The 21,677-nt window shown below is 40.2% G+C and overlaps 3 protein-coding genes across 4 annotated transcripts; 1 reads left to right on the top strand and 2 right to left on the bottom strand.

Annotated features, from left to right (window-relative positions):
- Nucleotides 1-283: 283 nt before the first annotated feature.
- Nucleotides 284-6,730, bottom strand: elovl4a (ELOVL fatty acid elongase 4a). The gene is made up of 7 exons (XM_079343039.1): nt 6,495-6,730; nt 5,403-5,485; nt 4,900-5,087; nt 4,678-4,758; nt 3,858-4,029; nt 2,461-2,588; nt 284-2,325 (listed from the first exon to the last, which is right to left on the bottom strand). The coding sequence occupies exons 2-7, from the start codon at nt 5,467-5,469 to the stop codon at nt 1,984-1,986; spliced, it is 978 nt and encodes a 325-aa protein (XP_079199165.1). The 5' UTR covers nt 5,470-5,485; nt 6,495-6,730; the 3' UTR covers nt 284-1,983.
- Nucleotides 6,731-7,077: 347 nt separating this feature from the next.
- On the top strand, nt 7,078-11,439 carry prelid3a (PRELI domain containing 3A). Of its 2 annotated transcripts, XM_079343043.1 has the most exons (8): nt 7,078-7,233; nt 7,875-7,931; nt 8,462-8,630; nt 8,802-8,891; nt 9,956-10,026; nt 10,231-10,333; nt 10,518-10,594; nt 10,716-11,439. In XM_079343043.1, exons 2-7 carry the CDS (start codon nt 7,900-7,902, stop codon nt 10,587-10,589), a joined length of 537 nt encoding a protein of 178 aa, XP_079199169.1. In that variant the 5' UTR covers nt 7,078-7,233; nt 7,875-7,899; the 3' UTR covers nt 10,590-10,594; nt 10,716-11,439. The 2 variants fall into 2 exon arrangements, with proteins under 2 accessions (XP_079199169.1, XP_079199170.1); XM_079343044.1 differs by lacking the exons at nt 7,078-7,233; nt 10,518-10,594 and having other exon boundaries at nt 7,563-7,931.
- A 1,800-nt stretch (nt 11,440-13,239) lies between these two features.
- On the bottom strand, nt 13,240-20,437 carry fbxo32 (F-box protein 32). The gene is made up of 9 exons (XM_079343918.1): nt 20,165-20,437; nt 19,552-19,676; nt 19,165-19,214; nt 18,958-19,050; nt 16,349-16,442; nt 15,512-15,696; nt 15,195-15,377; nt 14,630-14,773; nt 13,240-14,483 (listed from the first exon to the last, which is right to left on the bottom strand). Exons 1-9 carry the CDS (start codon nt 20,275-20,277, stop codon nt 14,394-14,396), a joined length of 1,077 nt encoding a protein of 358 aa, XP_079200044.1. The 5' UTR covers nt 20,278-20,437; the 3' UTR covers nt 13,240-14,393.
- Between the last annotated feature and the right edge of the window lie 1,240 nt (nt 20,438-21,677).

Genomic DNA, 21,677 nt, shown 5'->3' on the forward strand with positions numbered 1-21,677 from the left:
AAGTAAAACATATTGATATCAAATGGGTCAAATTGCCTTGTCAAATAGAAATAACATTTAAACAAATAAAAACAAAATAATCATTTTCTATTTTTTTAATTGCAATGTAACAACCCCATCTAGTGTTGAAGACCTACACTGCACATCTGCTGCCAATAATGTCTTTTAACATCAGCAACCTCCTCAGTCCCACAGTGATGATACAAACATACGTTTAAATTGATTTATAGTCATATTTAAAACTCACATCCTAAAGTCAGTCAAATGAAGCATCAAGCATAACTAGAGGCATTCAGTTTAATTTAATGTTGAAGAGAGTTCAAAGTTATTCAGAGAATTTAGAAAAAAAAACAACACAGAAGCAATGTGGACGTATAACTGTCCGAGCTAACAAGCTGGGAATGTTCCCAAATGCGCAGTGTACAAAATATCACAATGTTATATGTAAAACACAAAAAGAACACATAATACACAGACAAACACTCCCAGTTGATGTGAATTGGTATTTACATAAAATAAATAGAAAGAGCCAGTAAGTAACGTCAAAATATATCGGATAATGGAGGACATAAAGCTGAGTTTATCCTGTAAAAGAGCTGACCAGTTATGTATCCTTTACACCACAGACAGAATTATTCTTCATATGGATACAGTCCACGGAGATCCAACAGTTTCTCTCTCTTTTTAAATCTAAAAATGTCCCCTGATACATTTACATTCAAGCAAGCTCAGCACTCACAGTAAAGCCTGAAACTTTAGACACCAAAACATATCTGATTGATGATGGAAAGAAAAGGGTGTCTGAGCTTTAATTAACTTGATAAAGAATTGGCTGTCATGTGGGTAAATACACAGGGGGGGACTCAGCTGCATGTCCTTAGCTTGCTGCTCAGCAGACATTTTCACCAGCATGTAAGACAAACAACCACAATCAGCAGCGAGGAGAGAATATAAAAAAGGTTAACAAGTAAACATCTCCCCAGACAAAACTTCACCATCCTCTCTGTCAAAATAGGAAACATTGAGATAATCCATCATTCCTCTGCATATCAATGAAACAGCATTGCATTACATACAACTAGAAACATCAACAAAAAAAAGTGTAACAGCCTTTCTGCAGGAATAGAAATTCTTCACATTTGCCTGCTTTCAGCTACACTTGGTGATTTTCCACCAAGCAATGTAACGTCCATCCAAGTCTCAAAGGGTCAGAAATCAATTTCTTGTTCTATTTCTATGTACATCTTACATCTGAATATTGATTTTTTTTTCTCCATCTTTAGAATGTAACTGTGCCCTAAACACACAAAGTAAGTGAGTCCACAACTTTAAATAAATAAAAAATAAATAAGACAACTCCATTTTCACGTTCCGTAAACTGAAGTCCTTGCACACGACGTCAGTAATAACTAGAGTGAAATGAGGACAACAACAAAAAAAGATATGATACTGTACATTATCATCCATTTTGTATCTGTTAAGGTGAACAAAAAAAATCCTGTTCAAATATCCACTGACACACTTTTGCATGTGTTATGATGTGTATTCCTGTCCCAGCAGCACAGCAGTGGTTGCTAATATTGATGTTTAAGCAGCTCAGACACACGTAATGTTGCTTTTCCAGCATGCCCAATGAGCCTGAAAAACTTTTAGTTTCATTTTCAGGTTGTTTTTACAAGCTGAAAGTCACTTTGTGAACCCGATCTACAGTACTTGGCACCACAATGAAGACAAGGAATACTAAGATCTATCCTGTAGCATACACTTTGTGTTTTGGGTTATTTCTGTCACACCATCTAGGATCTTCTCTCAATGCACATCTGTCTCATGTTTTATCTACAACAACTTAGATCATGGCTTAAATAGACATACCTCAATGCATCCATCCATCTAAAACTGCCTCAAATTAAGTCTTTCATATTTTAACATAATAAACCTAGAACCCAAATCAAGTTCCTCACCTCTACCTCCCTTACTCATCCTCTAATCTCTTTTAGCTCTCCCTTTCCTCTTCCTCCTCCCTGAGTTCTCCTGGGGCTTCTCCTCTTTACTCCCCGTCACTGTGGCTCCGTTGGCGGCCTTGCTGAGCCCGTTGAGGGAGCCATTTGAGACTGCCTTGCTCGCTTTGGAGGAAGAGGAGGAGGAAGAGGAGGAGGAAGCCTCGCGTCTGGGAAGCTGGCGGCGGTAGGTCCGGTAGTAGAAGTTGCCGAACAGGATGATGAAGGTGATGGCGTAGCAGATGAGGGAGTAGTGCATCCAGTGAGGGAAGTCACAGTTGACATAGAGGGACAACGCGGTGTGGCCAATAGTGACATGGAACTGGATCTAAGACGGAAAAACGGGAATCGTATCATATTTTTGCCGTGGATTTTTATTTTACACTTTTTCCAAAAAAGCTTTATCATTGAGATTAATTGTGTACATTTTTTTTTTTAAGGAATGCAATCAGTTATTTCTCACCATCTGGATGATAGTCAAGTACTTCTTCCACCACAGATACTTTTGGATCTTAGGTCCACAAGAGGCCAGGCCATAATACAGATACATCAAGACATGGATTGCTGCGTTCATGTGTGCGCCAAAGAATGCTGCAAATACAGGAAATCATTCATGTGAGCTTTGTGATCATTAACTTGTTGCTTAAGTACAGTTTTATTTTTTATAAACACAACCAATACGAGGTTTTGAACATAGGTTTTCTATCATTTTTACAACATACATTAACTAATTAGGCTTTGGTACTCAAAATGAATTTGTTACCAATGCTAACTCAATTGTGTTTCTCGGGGTGATGGTTGGACCAACAGTAGGTTGTGCACCCATGTATATAACCTGTAGTCCTGGAAGATGGTGGCCTGGGTTTAACTCTGACCCCGTCACCTTGTTCCACATGTCATTCCTCACTCTCTCCTCCTGTTTTCCTACTTTTACTGTCCTGTCCTCACCAATAAAATCATAGCCCAAATAAATCTGGCAATTGGATCTAAAGAGTACTTATTCTGGCATTTTTACAATACTTTTTACAATCATGTGGGTTATAACAATTTTAACAACATATTTGGAACACTTAGTACTAATTGACATTATCGAATCTGCACAAGATGCATGCACTTTTGCAGCACTTTAGCTGAAGACAAAATTCTCTCCAGGGAAATGTGCATGGTATCTTGTGGTTTGGGAAATCGTATCATTTTGTAACATATAGTGACGCATCAGTTATATCTGCAGCATCAAAAGCACCAAATCCCTCCGAAATAAGTTTTGTTCATGAATGATGTTGTTCAGTTGGCTTCTGGCGCCCAAGTATGGATAAAAATATGCATAAACCGGTCAAACAGCAGCTAAACTAAGCAATGGAAAGCAAAGAGAACGTGGGTTAAGCCGCCCACAATGAAAAACAAAAGCCTTTTAAGGTGAGCATTCTGCTACAGGGATCCACAACAACGCCCCTCTATAGAAGGTGTAGGCAATAACAGCAAGGGGGTCACAGAGTTAATGGATTCCCAAGTTAATGGATTTCCAATACAATCATTTTACCTTTATGCACCAAAGTAACAGAATGTGAAACTATGGGCCATGGTTGCATAAACTTTGAAAAAAAAATCAGATATTATTCTCAGATGGAGGTCTGAGGTATAATATGTCAGGGTAGGGGTCCTTTTTTTTATAGATTTATTTTAAATTCATGTGTAAAATAATACAGTTTTGGTAAAACTACAAATCGAATAGGCTACTCAGGCCTTGTTTATGCACTTCATTCACACAACACTGTCCCTTATTGGGTGATGGAAAAGTTGGCAACCCTAATAAGAATAGGGGTGACAAAATAGAAATCTATTTGAGCATGAGCTACTCACACTGTCCTCCTGCCACCCATTTGATGCCGATCCACCAGAGCGTGAACATGGTGCAGTGGTGGTAGACGTGCAGGAAAGTAACCTGGTTGAATTTTTTTCTCAGGATGAAAAACACTGTGTCAAGATACTCAATGCCCTTTGAGACGAAGTACCACCACAGAGCTCCTGCCACCTGTGTCAGACAGAAGAGCAGAGGTGGAGGGAACAGACAGGCACAGGTGGAGGAAAGATGGAGACACAAAAAGAGAAAAACAGACAAAGACAAAGAGGAGTTTTTTTTCTTTACATGAAGCTCTTTGTATAATAAAACAAAACTGTTGTTGTTTTTTTTGTTTTTTCTAATTAATTCTGAAACATCTCAATCTCAGGGTCACCTGAAACCGAGTATGTGTGTCTACGTCATGGAGCAAACGGAAGGAAGGTGAAACTGAACACCTTCCGTCATGCCTGCTGCAGCCTGCACTTTTCCTGATAACAGGAGCAGAGTGCAAAACAATGGAAGTTGATCGTGTGTCTTAAACTATGGAGAGTGAAGCTCCTGTGGCAAGCTGGCAAAGATTGCAATCATCATTAGTTGCATTAAAAACGCACTACAGTAAAGTGACATTTATCTGTTAAACATGTTATGTTGTAGTAAATAAGGAGAGGTTTCTGAATCCTATAAAAGTAGTGCACACACAAACCATGTTCAAATATGTTACATAAAAGGACAGATCAAGTTCAATCCATCTTAATAAATGCTCATTTCTCAAGTAACACAAATGTGTGTCTTTTACTTTACTTTACAAGTTGAACTCCTGTGTTAGCTCCAAACACTCACCCTGACTTCATTGGGGTCTTCTGAGTAGTCCACAGATTGACAAATGTAGCTGTATTTTGCTGCCCGCGCTGCCATAAACAACTAAAAAACAAAAGAATATCTTAGGGAAACAAGAAGGAAGCTGAGCAAACAGAAACACAGTAAGCTGTGGTTTTTGTTACTTCCACAAAAAACATCTTCATAAGAAATCCAGGTAAACAAACACCTATAATAGTAACCTACTTCTTTAAAAATGAAGAAGTTGAGAAAGACCATGCTGAAGTTGTAGACAATGAGTGTTTTGCGAAGCTGGAAGGGCTCTCTGTTCTTCATGTATTTGGGTCCCAGCCAGAGGAACAGCAGGTAGGAGGTGCTGATGGCCAGTGTGGGCAGGGGGTTGTCCATCAGGGGCCATTTCTCCACCCGCTTGTCTGCAAGAGGGACAGATGTTCTCAAAGCATTACATAACCAGTCTTATTGTTTGTCAGTGTCAATTTATTTAAAGAGGGTCAGGTCGATCTATACAAACACCATAGTTTAATCATGCTTGTGATACTTTCAGGCTATGACAGATAATACTAATTCTCTATCCAAAAAAAAAAAAACCTTCAATATCTTTAATGCCATTGATTTATTAACATTGAATGGCCCTATACTGGCCACAAAATGAAAGTGCTTTTAGAAACTTGTAAAAAATAATTTCTCTGAAAATAGAATATAGTCATGGCAAAGTTAAAGGGCTTTACCTGCAATGGTTAAGGTCCATTTGTAGAACTCTATGGTGTCATTAATTAAATGTGTGACAATCTCCATGGCTGCAGCTGAGGACCTAAAAAAGAAGAGAAATGTGAGATGTTGACATATAACACTTAGTTTTACACAGTGTTTAGTATGCAGAGCTAGATTCACTTAGTAGTAGCCCAGTGGTGTCATATTCCAGTAACCAACAACACCTCCTCAGCTGGGCTGTGACTGGATAATCGCATAACTTTATATGTTGTTTAAATATTGAAAATTCCTGAAACATAAGGCTTTATGCCAGTATAGTAGTACACCTCAACCTATGAGTCTGTGGCCCCATGAGGCCGTGATAGATGAGCTATAGGCTTCACTGCGCACAAAGGCAGGGGGGGACTGGCTGGCACAGCGCATGTGTCAGCAGGTTTCAGGCACGAACAAGATCAGATCACCAACCTGGTGATATAGGGGGGGATGCCTTGTGTCCCACTTTTACGTTGAAATAGGTCAAAAAGGGGGCAGACCGACGCAAAGGCTGATGAGTAGCACGCTCAGAGACTCACTATGATTTAATGATCCTGTTTAAGGATGGATGACGCCCCCCCCCCCCCCCCCCCCCCCCCCCCCCCCCCCCCCTCCTCCCTCCTTCTCTCTCCAGCCCGGAGCGGATCAGGCTGCTGCAGCATCTGCCTCCTCTGCTGCTCGACAAATAAACTGCTCTATAGTGTCACCGATTTATCTGTTGGAATAAACATTTAACCACACGTATTCCACCTCTGAAAGAATCGGGATAATATCTGTACAGCAGGTTTGATCACAATTTGCATGGCACATTTTCATTCTGCGGCATACACAGTCCGGCCTTCAACCATGGCTGCACGATCACTGCTGTCAATAACATGAATTTTACAAAAAGAAAAAAGAAAAAACGTCTGAGCTTTCTCGTCTCATCACCTGGAAAAAATAATTGCTTACCTTAAAAGATGAGCTACATATAGGCTATTTCCCGCAACCAGACTATGCAAAAGAGACTTACATTAGCCTAGAATATGATCACATTTATCTCGCTTCCCCCGTGTGCGGGTGTAGATGCTTATTACCTTGGAAAAAATCCGTCTATAATGACATTCAATGCAAGGTCATGCGTTGTGCGGTAATCCGGCTCGATTTCGGCTGGACTTATCTATTAATTCATTGAATGTTCGGGATCCAGGACGGAATAACCGGACACTTGAATAAACGGCGATGGCATGAATTTCTCGTAGCGGGACCACACTGGCCTCCACAGCGCGTCTGCTTCACTCAATTCATCCTCTGAGCATCGTCCAACCTCCGGCAAGGCATAGAGTGCACACTTCCGGTTCTACTTTCAAAATAAAGGCCAATCAACCAATACTAATAGTAATTCAACCTCCCACCTGTTCAAGTTATGAAATCTTTAAAGTTATATGCTATCAAGAAGATTAATCAACACTGACTGCTGAATGTTGAGCTTGTTTTCTTGGATTGGTTCTGACTTCTCCCATCGAAAACCTTTATTTGAAGGAGATGTTTTTGTATTTCCGCTTTGCTCTTTGTTTTTTATGTCTAACTTGATGAAGTTCCGCTCCTCTGCTGACACTTGACGGGATGATGGAAAGATGCTTTGCGCATGCGCAGAGGTGGAAGCGGATGCAGCATCTGCGTTAGTTCAGCCTCTTCATGAAGTTAACCAGAATAACAAAGACCACGACAGGAAATGCAGAGCACTGTCATTTGAGACAAAACTGTAATATATTTATGCATGGCCTTGTTTGAAGAAGCTATTAAAACGTTGTTGCACGAAGGTTTTCTGTGTAGGTGAGTTGTTTCTTCGCTATAAAAAAAGCTATAAGATAATAAAATAAAAGATACCATCAGATATAATGACGAAAAAGTCTAAATAAAATATGTGTAATTTGTTTTTGTTTTGTTTTTTATGTAGCATTTTCTTATGTTGCAAATTATACGATATTGTAGGCCTAAAAAAAGAAGATTTTCATTTGAAATGCTTTTCTATAATGTTTCTAAAAGGCATGAATCAATCTCACCGTCAGGTTTTTCAAAGACTTGGGGTGCTGACTGTTTAACTCAGACTGTTTAACCACAGTTGAAAACCACATTTTAAACGAGTTTTATTTTGAAAGTCCTTAACCTTCGTCCTGTATCTTACCCTGTCTGACTTGACACTGGCTTTCTGCGCTGCTGCACCGGCTTCTCTCGTCCTCTACAGAGCGAGCTAATTGTTATAATATTTGAAGTTTGAGTTGTATGCATGTTTAACTAGGACACATTCATCAGCAGAGTATATTGCGCAGTCTTTAGTCTTCCATAGAAAGAAAGGCAGATATTCACTGTTCCTCACTTCATTGATGGCTGTGAGCTCTCCTAAAGGCCGTCTTCTTCTCTCTCTACTTACTGGAGCTTGTTCCTCTTTATGACAATGGTCCGATGAAATACAGCGATAAGGTCAAGGCTGTTTGAATAATGAAGATTTGGAGCACGGAACATGTTTTCAGGTTGGTCACAATCTATTTTTATTTTTTTTATTATTTTTTTTTTTTAGATGTTGCGAGTATTTTTATGAGGCAGGACACACACACGGTTTCCTCATAATATTTATTCACACGACCTTAAACTACACTACATATATCACAAATATCACTACATTATAACCAGGAGTGAAAGTCTGTGAATCCACCTGCCAAATGCATGCCAATGGACTGATGGAGAGTCACCATGAGAAAGTAGCATCACGAATCAAACACCAGTCAAATTTTGTCCCAGAGTTTCACACAGGCACAACGGAGGAGCTCTTTCTGTACAGGGCATTGTCTTCATACACCATGTGAACTGGAATTAATACAAAGGTCCTTTTTTCCCCTCTTCTTCTTTGTCAGGTTGTAAAGAAAATGTATGCATGATTAAGCCAATGTTGTTTTGTTGTTGTTCTTTGTTAAGCATCTTCGTAGTCTTATCTATAATCATTATAATGTTTCTTTTCCTTCATATGACTCATTCAGTACCATATGATGTGTTTTATGTGTAGTTACCCATGGGAGACAGTGATCAAAGCTGCCATGAGGAAGTACCCAAACCCCATGAACCCTAATGTGGTGGGGGTAGACGTGCTGGACCGCAGTATGGATGAAAAGGGACGCCTGCACAGCCACAGACTCCTCAGCACGGAGTGGGGTCTCCCGGGAATCGTACGAGCAGTCAGTATCATCTTAACCTTTTAAAAACATGCAGGAAAAGAAGCCCAAAAGAAAAAGGGATAGACATGACAAAGCTCCATCGGGACTAACTTCTACTTATTGCTCGCTTTACTGTCTTGATGGAAACATCAATTAAAAAAAGTTGTTGTTTGTGTCTTATTGTGTTTGTAGATTTTAGGAACCAGCCACACGCAGACGTATGTGAAGGAACACTCCATAGTGGACCCAGAGGAGAAGAAGATGGAGCTCTGCTCAACAAATGTAAGTTCAAACTCTGCTAGCACTGATCTCATTAGCATCATTTAAACAGTCCGTGTAGCACTCGGGACTAATAAAAACGCTAAAAACATCACTGCTCAAGCAACAAATTGATGAGAACGTTATGCGGATTGAAGTGGCTGGGAAGACGAGGAACCTCACATAGATTGACAAATATTAAACCTGCAGATCCATTTTTGACTTATATTATAATATTTATCCAAGCAATGTCTCTTGAGAGAGTGACTGTGTTTCTTACAAGCTGATAGATAAGCAGATATTGGGGCGGCAGTAGGGACTTGGGTTGGGAACCAGAGGGTCGGAATATGGTCTGATAGCTGGAGAGGTGCAAGGACACTTCTCGAGCACTGCCGAGATGCCCTTAAGCCCCCAAAACTGCTCTGGTACCCTCCCTGCATAGCAATGTGTAGCAGCCCCACTCTGACATCACTCCACCAATGCACGTCCCTAAAATAACAGTGTAAAACCTGAATTTCCCTCAGGGATTAATAAAGTATTTAAAATTCAAAATGAATCTATCTTGTTTTGCAATGGAAACATGTGCATACATTATGGAAAAAGGCTGGTAGTCTGTCAAAATATGTTGAGGTGTTTTATGGAAATGCTTGTGATAATAAATAAAAAGAAAGTCGAGGTGCGGCGGGGCAGGAAGTACAACTCAGACGACAAGATTATCAGGAAAAAAGTGCATGAAGATTTCCATACTACAGTATGTAAAACCTGTTTCATGTGTGTTTCCACCTCAGCCTTCACTGTGTTGTATTACTGATTTGCTGCAAGACTGAATGCTCCTTTGACATTGAAATAAAATAAATATGTTTTTTGTTTTTTTCAACCACATTCAGATAGGCAGCCTGTTTTTTTATTTATTGTTTATTAAAATGGGTTCATAATAAATAAATGAGAAAATAATAACAACAATAATTGAAACGTAATGAACGTTTCTATAGAAGCTGCTTTTTTCCACATCAGTTGTTGTGCACACTTTGTTTGACCTGACATTATTTCAGCTTCATTTCCCCTCAACAAGAAAGTTTATCTTCCAGATCACTCTCACCAACCTGATCTCAGTGGACGAGAGGCTCCTTTACAGACCACACCCCGACAACCCTGAGGTGTACGTACATTGTTCAGTTATTCACTCTTTCATTATGTTTGGTAGTATTTCAGGGAACAGAGAGCATGAGTCCACCTATGTGAATTGTGCACAGAGAGATACAGTAAGAACCTGATGAGGCCGGCTCTGTGTTCTTTCATTGTTACGCTGTTGGTTCACCACTTAATCTCCTCGTGCTCTCTCACTTTCTCTCTCCACCCTCAGCACTGTCCTGACCCAGGAGGCCATCATTACAGTAAAGGGAGTGAGTCTAAGCAGTTACCTCGAGGGGATGATGGCGAGAAGAATGTCCGCAAATGCTCGGAAGGTAACAAAAGAAAAACTCCTCTCTGTTCATTGTTTTCTTTCGCATGCCGTCTAACTGAGACGTACTTGACCCCCTCTGATAGTTTCTCTGCCGTTTGAAAGTTTCCCGGATGAACAAATGGAAGGTGTTCTCTCGCTGTGTTTGTTTCTTCTTTAATCTTCCATTTCTCCGTGTGAATCTGTAGGGTTGGGATGCGATTGAGTGGATTATTCAGAACTCTGAAAGAGAGAACGTGCCTCTCTGTGATATTTACTAACTCTGGTAACTCTCCTCTTTGCTTTCCTTTGCAACTTCATTCTTTCAGTCTTACCAGATACTTAAAAAGCATGCAATACTCCTAAATCAATTTAAATAGTGCTTAATCATTTGTCTGCACACACAGGGCTGCAGCTCGGCAGTGTCGACTTCTCTTCCCAGCTACGCCTCATGAGCCTCGCGGGGGGGATTCCCAGCATCTCGGGATCCTCTGCAGTGGGTTTTTACACTGCAGGTTTTGTGGGGTTTCACCCTGCTCTCATCTCTGGAGTCCATGCACTGAAAGTTCAGAGACAATGTGTGCTGCCAAATCTGATAGAGATGGATTTAACGAGGGTAGGTGTAGCCTGAGTGCTAACTCAGAAATCTGTAACGCATTAACAACTACTGAAATTAGTGAAAGCAAGAAGACCCGGACAGTTTGTTTCTGACTGCTGAAACAGCACTTCTGCAAAAAACAAAACAAAACAAAAAAAACATTATAACATTACTACCCCACATCACCTTTTCTCCAGTGACATATCGTAGCATTCTTTAAAAGAAATACATTGGAGGGATACAGGAGGTACATAGTTGGATGACAGCAATGACTATATGCAACAGTTTTTATTTTTATTTCATTTGACCTGCTGAGAATCTTCTGTCATGTCAAACACTGGGGACTCCTGCAGCAGGAGTTCATTAAAAAGTTGCTTCTGGTGCTTATGTGTTTAAAGAGGCACTAGAAGGTAGTAGGAAGGTGTAGAAGGTATGTTTGCATGCACGATAGTCAAAAAAAAAAGGTTGGATGAGTGAGAGGGCTTATAAAAGACAATGGCTGTGAGTGAAATCAATCACTGTTACCAATATAGTCCACTTGATTCACAATTCAGATTACATAATTTACACAAGCAAAACTACATTTCTGTTGAGCAGTGGGCCCATCAGAGAATAAACCTTCATAGAGGCAAATAAGGTGGTGAACAAACACATCTGGAATGACCTACACAAACATGAGTTCATCTTTCTGTAAAGCAAATGTGTAATGATATACTAAAATAATTTATCACACCATGCACCTGAAAAGTACTGTACAACTCGTAAACCAAGGACTGTTTTTATGTTGTTTCTTTTTATTTGATGGAGACAGAACACAGAAATGACCATCAAGCTCAAAAAGGCTTTTTTTCACTCCCTGGAGCTGATTACACAGAGCATACCCGTATGCATTGGGCTAAATGACAAAAAATGAAATAATTAGACCATTTTTTTGAGATTAGCACTTTTCTGTTCGTCTTTAATGTCTTGATAAGCGGGGATAAGGAGTTGTGAATAAGTGAACGATATCAAACACAGCCTGTTAGTAGTGTGGTAGATGGCGAGCCAGTTTGCGAGCTATAACTTTGAAAATATTGCTTTAGATAGATAAGAATTCAAAGAAATAATCATTTTGAACTCACAAAGTTAGGAATGTACCTTTACCATTGCCTTCTTTTTCAGCTGTTTAGGTAACAATACACTGACGACTTCTTTGGATGGGCAATGACTAAATGTTGTGTCAAACGGTTTTGTAAAGAAAATGAGCATGCAATGATGGCATGTTTAGGCTTTGAATAATTGAAGAAAAAAGTTACTTTGTGGGCCAAATTATCGATTTATATAGCCTTAAAAACATATTTGTGTATTATTGCCTTGACAGCTTTCTCTTTCATGCCTTTGCCAGTCATTCACATCAAGCTTTGACATGTTGATTTCTCTGTAAAAGCTACCTGAAGCCCTGAGGATCAGGGCAGTGTTTGTACTGTATGTGCAATGCTGCAGAGATGCAAACAACAACAGTGACTAATAAATCTCATTTCTATATCAGAATAATATTGACACTATATTTGTATACATTGTATTTATTTGAGTACATTGTTTAACCAGCAGAGATGTATTATATTGTTTATAAAGTCTAGACTGTCATTGCTTTTCTAACTTATGTTTTGACCTCATCTGTTGTCTGACTGCCACAATTAAATGTATTGTTTGAGAAAAGTGTGTTTGGATACTTGTGCTCACAGTGTTTGTTGTTGATTACACAGAGAGAGTCGTTGTTCAACCAGCCGAGTGTTATTACACAGCAGGCATGTCGTGATTAGCTGTGGAGCTCTTTGAATCTCTCTGGAGAGGTCCACTTGTGTCAAGACGCTTTGTGTTTCCACTTTTAAGACCGACTCCAACAGTGAAGAAAGTTAGCCTCAATAATCACATCTCCATCATCATTAAAGAGAAAGGAATGTCATGTCACTTATGCCATACGATTTGTTTAATATAATTTTTGAATTGCATGGTGTGGTTTTTCTGTCTTTAGGAATTTATATCACAAGATTTTTGAAATTGAGTTTATATCACATACTGATTTAACATCTAAACAGTGACAGCAAAGATGTCCCGAGGTTGCAAAGTACCAGCAGCTTTTTTGCCAAGTGTTTTAGTCTACAAGCATTTTCATCCAGTTCAGCATTTGTCCAACAGAGGGCACAACTTTGCTGTTCCAAGACCAGCCCATAAACAGCAGCTCCTTTTCAAAGGAGCCAAGGCCTGTGTATGTTACACCTTTCTAAAGGATGTTTTGCTTCAGTTAGCGATAAGAGAAGTCACATTATAGTAAGACCACATAGAACTGATGGCAGAGTTGAGAGTATTTATTTTATTTATTCAACAGAACATAAACAGAATGCATTGCATAGCATGTACATCATTCCTCACTGTCTGAGCAGTGATAGAGGAACGTGGGTCAAAATTCCTCTTTATTGCTATTCCTATTCCAAACCCAATAGTGCAAGCCGAGCCACTTGCCAAAAATCTCAATAAATAAAAGTCAACCCAGCTGGGTGTAAAAAAAATGGAACATGCAGGAGGTTACAGGAAGTAACATGTTGCAAACAGTCAATTTAGCTCTCTCAGATCGCAAAGAGTACTCTCTTTGTGGAGGAGACACTTGCTGATGATGGGAAAAAAACAAAAGGAGGATGAAGCTGTACCAGTTTCAAGTTACATGAGAAGGCACACACACCGATGTTAAACTGACTCTGATGTTTTGGTAATACTGCACTCAGGCGCTGTTGCTAAAGCAGCCACAGCCAGAAAATGAACACACAATGAAATGTTAAAAAAGTCATATCAAATCTTTATAAAAAGTGAAAAACGACAAGGAAAATAGAAAACATTATGGTGCATCTAAATATCAAGGAATCATCACTCAGTCTAACAAGCAGTTACTGACTCCCTCGCTTACATTCATCATCTCTTAGGAACTGCAGCAACTCAAGACTCAACCTTAGGCTTAAAGTATCTGTTCAACACTTTACAACTTTAAGGAAACAGGTTTGAGTCATTGTCTACTTTCTGTGTTAAGAAAAAGAATAAAAAAAAGTTTAAAAACAGAGATAAACACCAAATTCTTCAAATTTGGGAAAAACAAGCATTGACTTCTAAAAAGGTCAAACATTGTGTCGTACTTTCGACAAGTCTTTCTCAACGACAATAAACTAAGACTAAATACTGACAGCTGAGTGTTCCCTTTATCCACTTTGTTTCCCTCCTCCGTCTACATCTCGACTGCTGCTACAGCTCTTCTCTCCGTCACATTCACTCACTGTGAACTCTCCCACAGGCCTCTGTGCTCTATCAAAACAAACTCGATTGCATAATTGTCCCAATGCCTCCAGTTATACCTCAACTAAATACACATCCAGGGATTCATTGTGCTATTAAAGAAAAACATTGTACATCTCTATGTACAGTATGTACATCAGTTCATCTGGATTCAAGAGGGGGAGTGTCAGAAGTTGAAAAGGTTGATAAAGTCTTGAGGAGAGAGCGACATAGTGCAACTTTCTGGGTTGTTGGCTGTGCAGGGATGTTTTGTGTCCTGCGAAGACAAACAGGAGATCAACATTCGGTTATTTATTCGCTTCTCTCTTCCAAGCCCAGCTTTGCTTTCCCTTTGATCAAGAAGAAAGTACGATATAAATATATATATATATATATATATATATATATTAAAAAAAACACTACCTGCCAGAAGAGGATGTGGCAATGTGTGCAGAAGTGGAGGGTGTCACTGTATTGCTCTCTGTGAGGGTAGCAGCGGCTCATCTTAAAGTACATCCTTTTCCACTCCAGGTGACCTTTATCTGACACCATCAGGCGCTTTCGGATCTGAAGAGAAGGAAAACAGACTTTAGGACATGACTGGAGGAGGAATTGAAATTCCTCTTTAATGCCAGCTCTCTTGAGAGTTTTCTGACCTGAAATCACCACCATATACAACCCTGAGTGTGTAATGTTTTCTACTTACATTTATAAAATATGAATAACAAATTGCTTTCACTTAATCACCAAACTCGCTTACGAGCATGGTGCCAGATTACTGTCGGGTCTGTACAGACACACAGCCGACTCACATTCCACCACCAGACGTGCTTGACCTCCTTCGACAGTGTTTTTATGTTATCTTACTGAACTGTCACTATTCTGTAACATGCAGGTCAGGTTGAGGAAGTGGCTTATTCTATCGAACGATGAGGAAGACAGCTGGACTGTATGCGTTTGAATTGGATTGAAGCTTGTGTCTACATGCCTGTCTGTCTGTGAAGTGGTGCTGACAGAGTCTCTTCCACAGCAGCCGGTCCTCCGTGAGGGGCTCCAGCTCAGGGCACACCTGGCCCAGGCTGACCAGGTCTCTGCCATCCGACAGACGCTGCATTATGTTCAGCTGCAGACTGGCAGGCAGGTCAGTCAGAGACATGCCTGAGGACGCCGGCTAAAGAAAACAAAGGGGGTAAAATTCAATTTTAAAACTTTATTCATCCCTGGGGGGCAATTCAAGTGATGAATATAAAGAACATTTAATTTTTTTTTTTTTTTGTGAGCCTGAATGTTTTCATCAACGCCTACCCTGGTGATCTGGATGTTTTTGAGCTGCTGCTGCCACTGCATAATGTTCTCCATGCGGTGCACCCAGATGTTGATGTTCCCCACCAGCACAGACTTGCCCATGTCCTGAACCAGAACGCACAGTGAGACGTAGAGCGTCTGCAGCAGCTCCTTGATGGGACGAACGTTCTGCTGGTCATCGAGAACTTAGGGGACAAATCAGAAGATAATCACTGAACCAAATGAGTTTGAATCCAATCAAAACCAAAGAGTAAATACCGTTTACAATTCTGGAGGCGGCAGAGAGATCAGTCTCCGACAGGCATACATCCAAACCATTAAATATTTATTGTGAATCATCCAAAACCCGATTATGAAACTAAATGTTTTGGAGCAGTTCTACTCCTCTGCTGTGATGCTCAAAGTATTTGGCCGACAGATTTCATAACGCTACCTAAACAGCCTTAATCTGTGTTTAGCAGAGGGAACATTTGGTTTACACTGTGGGTTGCAGAGGGGTCTGCTGACTGTCAGTGTTTTCTTCTGGTGTCTTTAAGGCACCACAATCCCTGTGTGGCTTTCTTTAGATGTGCTCAAAGCTAAGAGACACGAGGATCGTATCATGGTCTACTTATAATAACCGTCTTTATGTGCTCACTTTAAAAGAGAGGGAGACACCTAGTGATTGTTAATTAGACTGAAAGGACTGCCTGTCTGTGTATTTGTCTTCATATGGTAAGAGCGAGGTGTTTGTACGTGTAAACGAATAAACCCAGAGCAAAAAGATAAAACCACTGGACAAATAAAGAAGAAAGAAACTGAGAGGAAAAGTAGCTTAATAAGATCAACAGGGCTCACCTTTCTGTACCACCCTCTCCAGAATATTCATGTAGTTTTTCTGCGCCACTCCACTGAGCGAGGGGAGCTGGGACTTGGCGATAAGCTCCAGGAGCTAGAGGCGAAGAAAAAAAAAAAAAGAAACATCGTAAATTTCCTCCTGTCGGCTGCGAGGACTCTCTGCTTTGACTCATTACTTGATGTTTATTATGCTGCATTCTCACTAAAAAGCACATGCCCTTTTAATAGCAAATGGCGTCTACAACAAAATTTGGAGCTCCTCCACCTGGTCATTAACAACCGTATAACAGCTTGCTTGGCTCGTGATTGGAAGAAACTACTGGAAAGGTGTTGGACAGGAGCCCGGCCTGTCATCAACGTCAGCCTCCACAAACAAGCTTTTAATCATTTGACTCCTGAGCCTGCTGTCTTGTGAATAAGCTGAATCATTTGACAGACTGTGTGTGCACTAGTGCGCGTTTGTGTGTCTGCTAAATTGTTGCCATTGGCGAGCCGACAGCAGCCAGTTCCAGGGTGGCATGTCTGGCATGTCACAGATGCTGTGACATCATGGAGAAACTCAAGTCCCCTCTTGCTCAATTCTGACCCGAGCATGCGACCTCAGTCATCATATCAACATCAACATATTGTGGTCTACTTAATGCTAAACTGGAGTGATTAATAGCAGTGCTAGTAGGTCAGTTATGAAAGGCATAGGCACTACATATTTAAGAAAGTAATAGGTTCAAGAAAAAGACAATGTCATGAAATGAATGTCCCCGACAGCAGGTAAGAATGAATAAAACTTAAATAACAAGTTTATACGTTTCCTTTATAAAATCTTCAACCTCCCATTTCTGTTATTTAGAACAACTTTAAGCTTCTTTGCCACTTTCATGGCTCCTGTTTTCACCCCCCATTCTTTCCATCACCATTCCTGAAACATAATCCCCTGGCCTTTTTTCTTTTCTTTTTTCTTTTCTTTTAGCAGCACATCAAGTGTTCCTCTCTTTGTAGTTCAGCCGGGCAGAACAACGTGCGTTTCCGTGTCTACTTTTAGCTCCTGCTGTTCACCACACCGAAACTCATAGCTTGACATGCTGCTCACACTTTTCCACAGTCACGCCAAAATTGTAATATGTACTGAATATATTTAATATGGACAATGCAATTTAACATTCAATGTGAAACGGATGTGTTGCAAACGACTATATTAAGATACAGTTTCAAAGTACAGCTCAGGTTTGCATGCAGCCAGCACTTCACCTTTTTTGCATAAGATTTCATGTCAGAGCAGTACATCTTCTTGTGTGACACTGTTTAAATAACTTCATTTTAAGGTTTCTGTCTCCTTGAAATAACCTCCACATGTCCTTTGAGCAGAGAGAGAGAGAGAGAGGGCCACTGTCCCCGTTGTCTCTCTTTGTGGCAGAACCTGATCTGTGTAACTGAGACGGGGTTAAACGAACCCACAAATGCCATCACACACAACCGGTGAAGAGCAGTGACCTGGGACACTGTGTGCAGACTGGATGCTTGGGTTTCACAGCCGTATTGTTCTTCGGGCTTTCCACACTACACTGCACTTGTTAGCTGGAGCCTGCGCTAAAAAGGTCAAATCCAAAACTTCCAACAGAGGCAGAAACAAATGGCTACAACTGTCTGTGGAAAGATATATGCAAGAATTAAAAGCCTGAGTTGCTTTGAGAACTGTTTTGTATTCTAGATGATGACACCCTACACTTGTGTTTATAGTTGTGGACTAAAGCATTGAAATAATAAAACATGATCCCCCTGCTATCTCAATGTTCTGCCAGAGTTAGAAATGGGATTGTCTCCTCCTGGCTGAACCTGAATTGCTCTGTTCCAAAACATTTATCAGGCTGGCATTTAAATGGTGGAGAGAAGTTCAAATAGTGGATGAGGAAAGGAGAAGGAGACGACACAATAGAAGGCAGCCCGAATCTGCCTGAGATAGGCAAGTGGCTGTGATGTGTTTTGAGGGACTGAATCACCTGACAACCACCGGGTCTGGTTTCATAAACCCCTGCCGGGTGGTTGCACCTCACCGCACAGCTGTTGCACCCCTCAGTTTGACCCCTCCCACACACGCACACTACCTCAGGAGACCAGGACCACATGCAGCCCTCAGCTCACATGGGAGCACATGTGGGAGAGCTATGTGTTTGGTTCAGTGTGGTAGTACTTAGATGTGGGCAGAAAAAAAGCTTTTTCAAGTGATTTATGGTTGATAAATAATTAATTTTTTGATAATGACATAATGATGTTGCTGGTGTCACAACGCTCTCAAGAGGATTTGGCATCCTGAGCGTATTTTCAATCAAAATACTGTGGAGTTTTAAGGATGCTAAAGTAAAAAATTAATGAAGGGACACTGAATGGTGATATTTTTACAGCAAAATGTAACACCCCCCCCCCACACACACCATAAACACACAGAAAACCTCCCTGGGAGTTCATCTGTACTCTGCTCAGTATTGATAAGAGTCTCACAAAATCCTACACGCCCTCCTGAACCAGATCCCTTCTATGACACTACAGGACATCTACTATAAACAACCACAGAGGAAGAAGAAAAAAAAAAGTGTAAAAAAAGAGACAAGACTCACCCTGACGACGTAATTGAATCTCCTGGTGTCCTTGATGGCGCTGCAGAAATCTAAGCGGTTGAAGGCTTCTCCCAGTGTACAATATCCGTGGCGCTGAGAGAATTTAATTATCATGGTATTAGCGTGTAGCTCTGGAGGAGTATAGGATTTTCTATGCATGTTTGCATTAGCATTGACAATGTGAAACTTAATGAGTTGGTTTGTTACCTCCTTGGTGCTTCCTTTATGAACATAAATCCACATTTCCTGGTGGAAATCTGAGTGAAAACATAATGTTTAAACATAAGTAGCCTTCCCCCAATAAGCTTAAATATTGTAACAAATGCGCACAAACACACCTTATATATGAAAGAAAAACTTTCAGGGTAATCGAAAAAGTTTTGGAAATTATGGAAAATAAATCATAAACAATACTATTTTCAAAAAGCCTATCTCATGAATGTTACATAACATCCCCATGAGTGTCTCCTCTGTGTATTTTTGAAAGAACTTAACATTGGGGTCTTATCATTATGTGATTTGTAACCCAACACATAATAAACAAAAAGGTGATCCTTTGATTATTTTTTGAGAATAACTGTCATTTAGACTCACAGGGGACCTTGGTGTTGTTGTTCATGAGGTCTTTTTTCCTCTTCTTGGCATCCATGTCATAGGTGAGAGAGAGCAGCAGGTTCTCCTTGTTGAAACACTCCTCCTCCTCCTCGGCTTTGCAGAAGCTGGAAAAAGCACAAGGAACCATATTTTTGTGTTATTGTTTCAACAATTGCGATGTCTTGTCAGCAAAGAAAACCGTTTTTGGGTTTTTTTCAGAAACGAATAAGACACCATAACATCAAACACATTTCTAACTCCCTGTGTTATCTGTGTTCTTAGTATTACCTCAGGCCATGTTACAATAAGTGTACTGATTCGGGGAAGTGGACTCATCTGACGTTTGTTAATCCACTCAGTTGTTTTGAGGTTATTAATAGCTCAGTGATTAGCCTGGAAAAGAAACATGACCCCAGAAAAAGACGCTGGGGGTAAGGAGATAGACAACACAAAGGAAACAGGCCTGATGTTTGTTCAGAAAGATGTTCAAACTCCAAAGAACTGTTCACTCTTTTCTCCCTCCATCCGTTTTCAAACTAACTTGTAATTGATGGCGCATTCAAGAGTTGCGAAATAAAAAAAAGAGTTCATTTCTAGAGGCTTTATGACCAACCTCTCCACGGAGACATTGTTGTTTTTGTCCTCTGTTGATGTCTTTTTCCATCCCTCCTCGGTTTTAACCCAACTCTGACCCGGTGACCTCCAGTCCTGTCCGAGGAAAGGCATCCCACTTCAGTGATGTTCACTTAAAGAAATGAATATCAGGAAAATAGTTCCTGCTTGAGTCAACGTCCACTCCTGCTTGTTTGAAAGCGACTTCTCCTTCACGTCTTTCTGATCTACTGTTGACATTGCGCAGCTCTTCTTATATCCTCAAGTCAGAACCCGGAAATACAAAAGATCCGCCCACTTTGGAAACTTCCCTGCAACACGTGGCTTTGTTTATCAACTCAAGGCTTGCGAAACCTCTGGGAGAAGACAGCACAAGTAACAACACGTTTTCAGCAAAAGAAAACCGATGAAGTAATCCAAATGATGAGTGTCTTTGAGAAAACATTTTAAAAACGGCATTGGATATGATTATATAACTGACTTTACTGTGACGAGGGGAGGAGAGTATTTAGACAACAAAAAGCTGCTGTCCTTTATTTTGAGATATTTAGTTTACTGAAGTAATTCCTATCAACAAAACGTGACCCTTCAGGCTTTCAGGGTAGATATTGTACTTCCTTATTACACTAGACACTAGGCTACTTTAGAGCTGTTCTCATGGATGGGTTATCAGACATGTACAGCCTTAATCCCCTCACACATCCTTGACCAAGACCATCAGATTGAATGAAACACAGGGTGATTACAGAAGTGATGATGTGCTTTGTGTATGTCTGAGGTAAATTCATACCTCTATGTAGGCATACTACTTGTCTTTGCTCTCGTTAAAGTTATTTTTAGTGTTTAATGATTTCTATTTTGTTTTGTCTTTTTTATAATGACATTTTTGCTGTTCTTAAAGTTCCTTTGTAGCCCTTTTGCTCTATAGCTCTGCTCTCACTTTGTTTAACTCAAAAATCTGATAAAACAGAATATTCATACTACAGGTGTTTTAAACTACGTGGTTTATTAGACGTGAGATTAAGGTCGGTTTTTCAACAGTTTTGGATGCATGAAGTTTTAGCTGTACAAAGATATTTATGGATAAGTTCATGTTCTTGCTGTATGCTGTCCTACTTTTACTTTTATCAAGTTAAGACCCAGTTTGGGTTAGGACTTTTACTACACTTCTGGCTGTAAATGGGATTTAAAAATGCCAAAGAGATTTATTGATGAGAACTGATCAAGAAGTCAAACTGCTCTCTGCTAAAGACCTCACTCTGGATCACATTCAAATCTCCACAAAACTCTCAACCAAAATGATGCAGGGCCTCAGGGATGTGCTTAATGGCTAATTCTCTGTTTTGGAGAGAAGTAATTAGAGTTCAGGAAGTGATTTTCCTGAGCTTAAAATATTACACCCTCACACAGTGATGTGGCTGTGAAGTCCCCTGAACCTTAGTCACTCCTGGTCTTATTAAAAGATGAAGCTGTCCTTTGAATTCCTCCAGAGTATTTGGTTGCATTGTGGATTG

The sequence above is a fragment of the Symphodus melops genome (assembly GCF_947650265.1).
Source record: "Symphodus melops genome assembly, chromosome: 5".
Lineage (NCBI taxonomy): Eukaryota > Metazoa > Chordata > Actinopteri > Labriformes > Labridae > Symphodus > Symphodus melops.